Here is a 10,690-nt window from a genome sequence, read left to right as displayed (position 1 = left end):
TAGTTTTTTCCTGCCATCCAATGTGTGCTTTTTGCTATTTAATGACTGAAAAGGTCATTAGAGTAAAAGTAAAGTAGTCAAGATCAATTGTACATTTAGTTCCTACCTACAAACACTTTGGAAATAAGAAAACATAGATGAATCTGACAAAATGTTCTGAATTTGTTTGTACACCCAAGTTAAGATCACATCTGTGTATACAAATGTTTCATGAATGAGGAGCACAAATGTTTAAATTTTAGTTTTGCAGTTGAAGATTTGTTGCACAAATCTATAGGTGTTTTCAGAAGAATGGATACAACCAGACTGTTAGCTGACACTTCCACCGTGTCTAATTTGTTTAGATATACATATATGGATAAAACAACGATACCCTATATGTACACCATCATATCCACATGATGTATCTCACCTCTCCCCTGATTAGAACACAGTCCTCTGAATCAGTGGAAACATCAGGTTCCCCATACTCCCAGCTGGTGAAACTGACAGTAGAGTGGTCACTCCAGTCAAACAGCCTCTCTGTCCTTATGTCATTCAGTCCAATCCAAAGCTCATCTGTAGATGCTGCAGACATGGACAGGGAAGACTGTACCTCAAATTTCTAACTGATTACACTGTTAACATGCTCTATACACTGAAATGAATGGCATTATTGGTACCATCCAAACATTGGTGAACATAGACAGTTGTCCACATTAAATCTTTCAGCAGGTATTGTGGAGCCATTATGGAGAAACATATTATCGCTATAATGGATGTATTATATATTTATTTCTTATATTCTTCAAAAAAATATTTTTTTCCTATATATTACTTATGCAGGCCCCTAAGTAAATAGCAAACACACAAATAAATACATGAATTAATTTCTAATTTTGAGATTGTTCTTATTTAGGATACTTTGAACAGAATTAAATACATTTAATGAATATGGACATGGGGCTTGTAGTGATTTCAAGGTGAGAATATTACAACTTGACGTATGATTTCTTACTGGAGTAATAAGTAACCTCGATGATTAAAGGAGCAGTATGTAGTTTTCAGCAGCCACCAGCAGTGCAGTTTTTAGATTGCAACCACACAGACACATAGAGATACTCACTGGGAGAAAGCTTCACACAACATGCTGAAAACTGAGCCAAACTTCCACTGCAACAGTAATATTTTTATCAGCTTGAGGTTGAACTAATCCATGCTCGTTATCTGATAAAGTACAACATTTTGCCGATGTGATACTCGCCTGATTTTCAGTAACTAAAGTTATTTGTGTATCTTTCACTGGAGACTCAGCAATGTGAGCATAGCTAAATGTATAGGGTGATAATGAAACAGTTAGTGAGCTACACTGAATATAATAAATGAGATTGTTGCTACACTTTAGATAGACCGCAGTAAATAATGTAAAATACTGTAGTGAATGGGTCTTCCACTGTGTTGTTGTCCTGCTCCGTTATTGTTTATTATGTGGTTCACGTAAGTTACAGCAACTGTGACAGTGGAGAAGCTGTGCACCTAAATATGGGTAAAACAACAGTAAGTGTAAATTGAACATTATGAAACAAGCAGATCTGTGCTAATGGTAAGTACTATCATGGTAAAAACAAATCTCTCCACATTTGCTTTGTACTTTTACATAATTTCTTGCAGGCTAAAATCAACACTTTGATATGATAGTGGTGGTACACAGGACAATATGTGTAATGTGGATCGTGTTAGCTGGAGAAGTAATGTGGAAAGCCATACAACTGTAGTATTTTGCACCAGATAGCGTTAGCAACTGCTTGCCATTAGCTGGTGAGCTAATGTTATCTAACTTGAGCCAACTAAAGCACAACATCACAATAATAGTTTCAAAAGCTTTGCAGTAATGTTAGTTTACTTGTCCAATATGATGAAAGCCAACTCTGTGTTGGTTTTATCAGTTTCAAAACAAAGCGGAGGTCTCTAAGAAACTCAAGCTTTTCCAATGTTGACTGTGTTTTCACCCGATATTGATTTGATTCTCATTTGGTCTGACGAGCTTCATCACATAAAACTTTATTGTTTTTATTCTCATGTGGAGTTTATATTGGAGTTTGTGTTGTGTTGGGAGCTGGCCGTTTAATGGTGTTAGTGGACTGCATTTCGTTTGCTGCAGGTTACAGTCCGTAGACAAATAGGCAGTAAAAAAGTGATTTACTGATAAGTGATTTCTCCTTGAAAAACTTCTTATGGCCCCTTTTTAAAAAAGTTCCTAAAACATCTGACTGTCTTTCATAGACTTGCAGTCATGCTGACTGCAATTTAAAATGTTTACAGCTATTTTAAGTCTCAGCCTGCGTGTGTGTTCTCACTTCCTATTCAGACTTGTTTAGCTCTTTGGATTCTCGTATTGAATACAAAAAGAGATTACGTTTTTAAATCAGCTTACAGCAAAAACAGAACAGCGCAGTATCAGTCATTTGAGAAGGTTGGACTATCTTCATTGTCCTCACATACCGTATCCAAGTTGAGAGATGACAAAGCTTTGGTCCTCCACATTGCGGATGCTGACTAGGTCTCCTCCCTCTTTGCGGCACTCTCTCTGAGCACCAGACCATGTTTGAGGAGAACGCTGAAGGTGGAAGCAGTGGCCATTGTAGGGGATCCAGGGGTTTGAGCAAAATCCTGTCTCAACTGATGATGAAAAGATCAAGGATATTGCGGATTGAATGACTGACATCATACAGTGAATGTGTCATGTAAAAAAAACAATGCAATAGTCAAAGGAGGTAGATTAGAATAGAGTAGAATATTTTCCTGTACTTTGAGGAGGAGTTGGTGGAACCCCATCTTTGTAGCAGATGTACCCCAGTTTCTTGGTGCAGGATGAACTTTGCCAAGAGTGCTGCCCAGAAGAGTCAAGAAATGCACAATTGTGTCCCGGATTAGGAAGTGGATTTCCTAAAACAAGATGTTGATTTAGCTTAACATTACTTCTTACAAGTGGAGAATCATATACGTGGTGTCCTTGCTAAAAGGTTCACATCAGTCAAAATCATGTACAGTAAAACATGTATACTGCCATTTTACTATTCAGTTCAATTTTATATATAGCTCCATTTCATAACAGAAGTTATCTCAGTGGACTTTTCATATAGAGCAGGTCTAGACCCTACTCTTTGTAATATTATTACAAAGGAAATTGACAAAGACAGCCTTGTTTTCTTGTATCTAAAATCATTAGCTATCACAAGGCATGACATTTCATGTAAATCTGTACAATACATCCAATAAAACTGGATTTGAGGGAGAATTGATAGGATTTATCAAGAGATAGAATAGTTAGAATCACATGAAAGAAATACTAATTCTGATTGGCAGGATGAAAATATTCTATTTTTGGTTTGCTTTATTAAATAAATGTAAACCTGCATTAACAGTTTTCTTGGTGACTTGGGTGCAGTGGCAACAAGCTGTAAACACAAGTTAGTTTGTAAGTTAGTTGTCATCTAATAAATTATTGGCCAACTAATTTGACAATCAATTTATCGCTTTGAGTCCTTTTTTTTAAAGAAAACCCGTCCAAATTCTCTGTAAACTGAAAATATTTGGGTTGTGGACAAAAGAAGACATTTGAGGACATCACTTTGGGCTTTGGGAAACACTGACCAACATTTTATCAGAATTTTATGGACCTAATAACTAATCGAATAACCGAGAAAACAGAATAATCAATAATGAAAAATATCCTTAGTTGCCGCCCTAGTGTGCAGTGGGTTTTTAGATCTTTTTCTCTGAAAAGTCTTCTTGTAGCTTGAATTATCACCACTGAACCCTTGAAGCCTAGTAGTGCAAACTTACATCTGGGATTTGCGTAATATAGATATTTTCTCTCTCCCTTAATCACAGTAAACTTCTGTACAGCCTATAGCTCAGAAGTTATAGTGTTTTTGCTTAAGGGAACTCAAGAGCATTTTAAACCTTTTTGTTAGAGTGAAGACCTACCCGTGTCCCATCTCAGGTAACGGAGAGGCTTCGAATTTGACCACTGCCAGCCATGTTCTGGGTCCAGCACTAGCCCGATCCACAGTTTGTATCTCCCTGATCTCAAAAGTGCTATGTGTTTGTGAGGGAGAGATAAAAAAGGAAAAGGACAGAGTAAAGAAATAGTTCCTCTTTTTTTCACATTGTTCCTTCTTTTCATTGCTTAATAACACGTCCGCAAAAAGACAGAAATCAGAGTCAAACAAGCACAAAGAAATAAACCAAATGCATCAAAACACAAGGGTAGCAATATACTGCGTTGGGAAATCTTATAAGATTTATCATATCCCTAATCACTATCAGGCTGTTGTACCACGGCATGAATCAGTGTATCTAATAATGTGTGAAGTTATACTGAATAGAGTGAGAATTATTGGCAGGACTTGAGGACTGATTTGCACATTTTTAGATTTGCAGCCAAGATGTGAGTCTTCACATCACTCTAAAACAAAATGGATTGCATAATATCTTCTCTGTATTCAAAGTCACTATGATCTTTGTTGTTGATTGTTGATCTTTGTTGTTGTATATTTTTATGTTGTCAGTTTATATATTTATATGTACACAATATTCTCTTCCGTTCCGTTACTTCTGCACGGCACAGACCCAGAATAATGCACATGTATATATCTGCAACGTTGTTCTTCCATTCCATATTTATATATTTCCACATTTATTTATGTCGATTCTATCTTTAAAATATCTAAACACTTTGTATTTTTTTTCAATGTAAAGTAAGGATTTTAATAAAAAGATTAAACATATCAAAAACATATAATTTTCTTCCTTAGAATGGATGCATTCATAACAAGATGATAATAAATCTGATGATAATTTAAAATTTTAATTTAAGAATAATGACATATAACATTTGTAAACCATGTGATAAAAGCACATTTTTTAGAAATTATGTACAAACTAACCCCTCTGTGTTGGGTCAGTATGTATCTGTGTCAGTATAAGCAAACATCCACTGGATGACGACTTACCTGAGATATAAGCCTGCTCGTTGGGATCGCTGACACTGACCAGGTAGGCACCCTGCTGCTTGCAGCTGACTTCAGCCTGAGCCCAAGTCAGAGCTGACTGTGTGTTGATCTGGTAATACGCTCCTGTTACTTGGTTTTTCTCCCAGTGTTCTGTGGCTGTGCATTAATACAAAAATATGAAAATCTATTTTTTTCAGTCATTCAAACATTTCAATTTATCACTATAACCTAAATTTGTGCTCTCATACTCCATACTGTATTAAGCATGAACGATGTTGACTAAACTAGTGGTAGGTCCCTAATCAGGACAGAACTTGTAATATAGTCCAATGTGTGTTCTGAAACCAAATTAATATGCCTGAAGGTGCATGTAGAGCTGGCAAATCACTGTAGTGGGATTTAAATCTTAAATGCAATACTCACATGTAGTCGGGCAGTATCCCCACTGCTCATGTTCATATTTTGTTCCAACTGCACACCAAAGACGTTTCTTTGAGTTGTCAAACGTAGTGCAGTCTCCAAACCACCGGTCTTTGTACAGGAAGGGAAACATGCAGGTCTTACCAAATGCATTTCCTTCGATGGTATAAAGTTCTGAAAGAGGAAAAGGAGGTTCATCAAAAAAGTGAACTGTCTCAAACAAATTATTCTCCAAAGATCTCTAGGATCTAGGGCAGTTTCCTCATTAGTTTGTTTTATCTCTTCACTACTGATTTACTCCAGGCAAGCACAACTTAAATCTAGTGAGGAGGAACTTCATGCATCATTTGACTTGGCATACTTCACCTGACACGTAGACTCAATAGGTTTTGTGATTACAATAGGTGGTAGATAAGTCCCGGGCAAAAATTAATAGTGGTCAGTTAACATCCTGCCCATCAGCAGCAGGGGCCTATGGTAGCCAAACCATATCTGACGTGAGCCACTTTAAAGGAAGAGTGCTCTCAACACAGTAGGGTATTTGCTCATGTATTGTGTTCTTCAGCCTTAGGTTTTCAATTTCTATTCACTCCAAAGCAAAGATTTTATACTGTACCTCTGTATGTTCTCGTGCAAGCACCACTGGATGTCCCTGTGATTGTGAGGTGGTTATTCGGCCCGACGGTTTTGGAGAGAGCAATTGATTCATCAGGTTTGACTTCGATGTACAGCTGCTGGCCTTTGAGGGCAAGCAGTGTCTCGTTCTTGCATTCCCACTTCTGGAGGTCGCTCTTGTCATCACAATCATAGAGGCTTACTTCAGCCCCCAGACTTTTGCCCTGCGCTCCCAGGCACTTTTTACTTGAGGTGACAAAAAGCCGATCACCGGTCGTCCAGCGCATGTCGAGGCAGCGAGATGACCTTTTCACCAAACAGAAACCAGTGGCCTTGTTTATAAGTGAGAATGGGGAATCTGCAGAGAAGAAAAAGCTGTTTCAATTATGTATTTCCAATTAAAAAGTTTTTTTTTTAGAGCTCCTCTTTCTTCAAAACCTTTCCTGTAACTGTGAAGAACTGGAGATACACCCAGAGCATCCTTGAAATACGATCTGTTGAAGTTGTGTCAGCTCTTTCTTTAGCCCTAGTTTACACTTTAAAAGCATTATTTCAAAAGGCTTGTGACAATGACAGATTAACTTATAATCATCATTTACAAAATACTCTTAATCAGCTTTATCCTACAGTGAAGCACCTCTAAATTAATTCGAGTTCACCAAATGTTGTAGAAAAACAAATGTATGAAGCTTGCTGATAATTACATCAGTACCAAGACATAGTGACAGCTCAGACTTACCTGTAACAGTACACTAACATACAGAATCTGTCACATAAGAAAGCTTGATAAATGCATACTGTACCATTTGCTGTTGAACATTGACATGTTGAGATGAATAGCACAAGGGCTGCTAAAGTTATCCTTAAGGGCAGCATTCTTCTGATAAGTCTCAGAGCAGCAGACATTGTCCATGCATTGCAAGCAGGAGACTTGTGAGCATGAACGTGAAAAGGAGGGAATCTTAATACCAATGACACTAGGTTTTTTTTCTTCTTTTCATTGAGAAAGTGTCATGTTTCAGATTGGCACATTTCAACATTTTGCTATTGGTAAAAAGGGGGGGTTGGGAGGGAAGTAGGGGCGACCTACACAAAAACACCAACACACACTTACTTGCTCATCCGGATGTCACTCTCCACAAATGGCAAAAAGTGGCCCCATTCACTTCCTGTTCTGGAAAAATAAATGATGCGTAAGAGATTTATGCTTAACATGACTCATCAGAGTCAATGTTCCCATCAAGCTTTCACCCTCGTAGACTTAGATGCACATTTCTGATGTCTGCCACTGGCGTCTGCAAGGACTCAGGACCTGCCCACTCTGACACTGGCAAGAGCTGACTTTTCATTTCACTTTGAAGTAAAAAAAAAAGAGAACAAAAAGAGAGAGAATAAACATTGAAAGAGAAGATACGGAAGATACGTTTGCAGGCTTATTGCAGCAAGCACTGTATAGGTCTCTGTTCAGTGATAGCACGATTATATATTATTATTTAGTTTCATCTGTGTTGATTACTTATGTATCATGGATTAATCTATCAATCTGTCTGATAAAATCCACATGATACCACATGATAATGTACTGTTATTGTATTACTTTAAGGAGCTACTGGGGCTTGATTAAGAAAGTGACGCATGGAAACACATTGCTCAGGAAATGAACAACTTCTGCACCAGTGCATGCTTTCATGAAAAAGGGGGCTAAAAGTCAGTAATTCACTCACAGTCTGCACTCTAGAAATGCTAGCTGATGATGATAGCTGTAAAGAGGCAGAAGTTATTAGAGCAGAGTGATATTGTACTGTTGCTGATAAGGAGAAAATCTTGTGCATCCAGAGTGTAGCAACACAATATCCTGTTTTGGGGCAGAGGCATTCAGATGTTGAGGTTTGTTCTCCCACTCTGCCTTAACATCTATCATAGCATTTGGTATTTTCACTTCCTCTTTGGTTATTCTCCTTTTTGGGGCTGAGGACTGTGCTGAAGTATGAACCTCAGTGACTGCAGTGATTGTTTTTAAAAGGCTTGTAAGCAGGTCTAGTGCAGTTTTATATTGGTGTAGTTTCTGAGCAGCTTTGTTTGAAGTTATTATTGCAAATAAACTCCAAACATAAGTGTCACTCCCAAGTTGGTCTAATAATAAAAATGGATATTAAATGGTGAAAAGAATATATCATAGGAGCAGTTACAGTAGCTACAATTGCTTCAATCTTCACCGTGTTTACAAGGTGTCACAACCTGGTTAAGGATTGGACAAAAAGTGGACTGCTGTTGTCTTCAGAATGCCACAGATGTGTTCACCAGCTAAAAGCACTACCCACTTTCACTCACTTTCAAGCTCACTATTGGAGCTTTCTGTCAAAGCTTTATGTGCAAAATCTATAGCAACTAGATTCACCCCTGAAACTATAAAAAATGATCAATTAATTAATGAATTAATTAATTTATCAATACAAATGGAAAAAGACTGGAATATAGCTATTTCCCCCCTCCGAATGTATAATTCAAAATCTCTATTTTAACAAGTAGACAACCGACACTTTAGGAGACTTGCCAAACACAAAATAATTACAAACTAATTGACAAAGCTCCACAGGGGGTAACAACTGCTTAAAACGGGGACAAATTACCACTTCATTTAACCAAAATGGTTAATCCAGAACCCAGAGACTCTCCTGGACGAGCTTCTAATTTGTCACATCCATGGACAAAAAAAATCTAATGCAACCAAACAAACCAAAATGGTGCAAACAATGGAAGGCAGTCTGTGTGTGTGTGTGTGTGTGTGTGTGTGTGTGTGTGTGTCTGTGTGTGACTTTTCTCCCTCTTTCCCATTAACTTAGTTATCACTGATTCTGCTCCTTTGGTCTATGGTTTCCTGACGATACAAAAACCTTTGCTCAGGCATTTTAATAGCGTGCTTTTTATGAGATGATGTCATTGTCAGTTTTATTGACCGGACGCCTGCAAACCGTGTGACCTGACACCTTTAAGAGAAGTTAATTTTACAGCTCCTGTAGAGGAAACAAACAGTTATTGAATGGACAGAAAAGTAGCAACCTTTGTTGTTGTGTGTTCCAAAGCTTCACAAGCACATTTAACCCAATGTTATAAACATTAGACATTTTCCTAACTCTTTAACCTGAACAGTTCAGGAGCATGCATACTGGTTTGTAGTGTTTTTTGGTCAAGACTATTCTAGGTTTTGAGCCCTTCAAAAGTCGTTGCTGTACTACTATACAACCCAGAGTTGTTTGTTCGTTGATCAACAAAGTTAAAATGAATTGCTCTTTCCCTGACTGTTTTGCAGAATAAGCAACTTGTTGACCTCGCACACTGAAACTAGAACGTGGAGTATCTAATTTTCCTGGTATTTTTTATCTCCCAGTTGGAAAGTCAGATAAGACCCAGTAAAGCTTGGCCATTATCACATATTTACTCCACAGGGTAAACGACTCATTTGACTTTATTACAGAAATGAGAGCTTCCCCACCTTAATGTTAATATAAATATTTGTGGTAAATTCATAAGATACTTTTAGGCAGTGCAATATGTTTGAATTTACAAAAAAGTCAAATTGTTATGAGAATAAAATCCAAAGTGATTCTCCTCTGTACACTTTGAAATAATATTCTCTTCATCATGAGTTTGATGCTTATTGAGTGAAGGTCAAAGTTTGTCCATATATAAATATTTCCCAACACAAAGGCTACAAAAATCTGCTTCTGTACTGTCATGGAGCATCTACAGTATATAACATTAGATAGTTATAGGGCTAGAGCTCTGCTTTGTTAAATTAACAGAAATGAGCTATGCAATGAGAGTCCTAAAGTCAAACGACAGAAATGTAATGCAGGTTACTGATTAGACTCTGGACTTTAGGCAAGAGTTTACCGATAAGGCCTCACGTCCTTAGCTCATTTGTTGTAATAAAAGTTGCACTCCAAACTGTTAATCAGAGGATATGCTGATGTAGTGATGATGCTTTAAGCATATTTGTTGTTGTGTTCTTTCTTTGGATTTTCTTGCCATGTGTCATTTTTCTCCAGACATGAAGCAAGTATTTGTTCTGCTGCCAGGTAAGTGTACCTCATAGCTAAATATTATGCACCTTTCTGTATCACTGTTTAAGGTAGAGTACATGATTTTATGTGCATACTGGAGTGCAAAGATGACAGTTTTCACTCAGATAAACTACAGAATGACAAGTTGTGCAATGTCAGTGGTGATGGAAAACGGGCAGGTGATTGTGGAATGTCTATACACCGTCTGTGTTATCTGGCAGCTTTGAGATGTTTTAGCAATGAAAAAGAAAGATTGGCCAAAAAATAATATCCCAAACCACAATCCAAATTTCAATATTTTTTGAAATGCCCTGTGGACTATAGCCAGAATTGAAATCTCCTGGAAATTTGCGCCACTAAAAATTGTGATTAAAACCTGAGTTTAAGCTGAAGTTGAAGCTATGAACAGAAGCAAAAAGAACATATCGTAAGACTTAAATTAATAGCCCGATTGAACTCAACCTGCCTATATTTGGGACAGGTTTCTAAATTGGGCAGGCCATTAATTCCTTTCCCACAAAACTCTTGCCCAGCAAATGTGGGAAAAAGGCTACAATCAAATTTATGAAGTTTATTTCAACTAGTATGAATGTT

General features: G+C 37.4%; 2 protein-coding genes across 2 annotated transcripts in view; one reads left to right on the top strand and one right to left on the bottom strand.

Moving 5' to 3' along the window:
- Positions 1-6,978, bottom strand: part of LOC123971975 (macrophage mannose receptor 1-like) — a gene marked incomplete in the record, with an annotated part of 54,132 nt that extends 47,154 nt beyond the window's left edge. Inside the window, 8 exon segments of the mRNA XM_046051119.1 lie at positions 413-567; positions 2,482-2,658; positions 2,788-2,925; positions 3,970-4,080; positions 4,998-5,153; positions 5,421-5,591; positions 6,034-6,390; positions 6,836-6,978. Of these exon segments, the coding sequence (XP_045907075.1) occupies positions 413-567; positions 2,482-2,658; positions 2,788-2,925; positions 3,970-4,080; positions 4,998-5,153; positions 5,421-5,591; positions 6,034-6,390; positions 6,836-6,938 (1,368 nt within the window).
- si:ch211-106h4.4 (MAM and LDL-receptor class A domain-containing protein 1) overlaps positions 1-10,690 on the top strand; it is a 67,210-nt gene that overhangs the window by 20,363 nt on the left and 36,157 nt on the right. The window lies entirely within an intron of this gene.

The sequence above is a fragment of the Micropterus dolomieu genome, linkage group LG06, assembly GCF_021292245.1.
Source record: "Micropterus dolomieu isolate WLL.071019.BEF.003 ecotype Adirondacks linkage group LG06, ASM2129224v1, whole genome shotgun sequence".
NCBI lineage: Eukaryota > Metazoa > Chordata > Actinopteri > Centrarchiformes > Centrarchidae > Micropterus > Micropterus dolomieu.
This window is presented reverse-complemented; position numbering and strand designations above follow the sequence as displayed.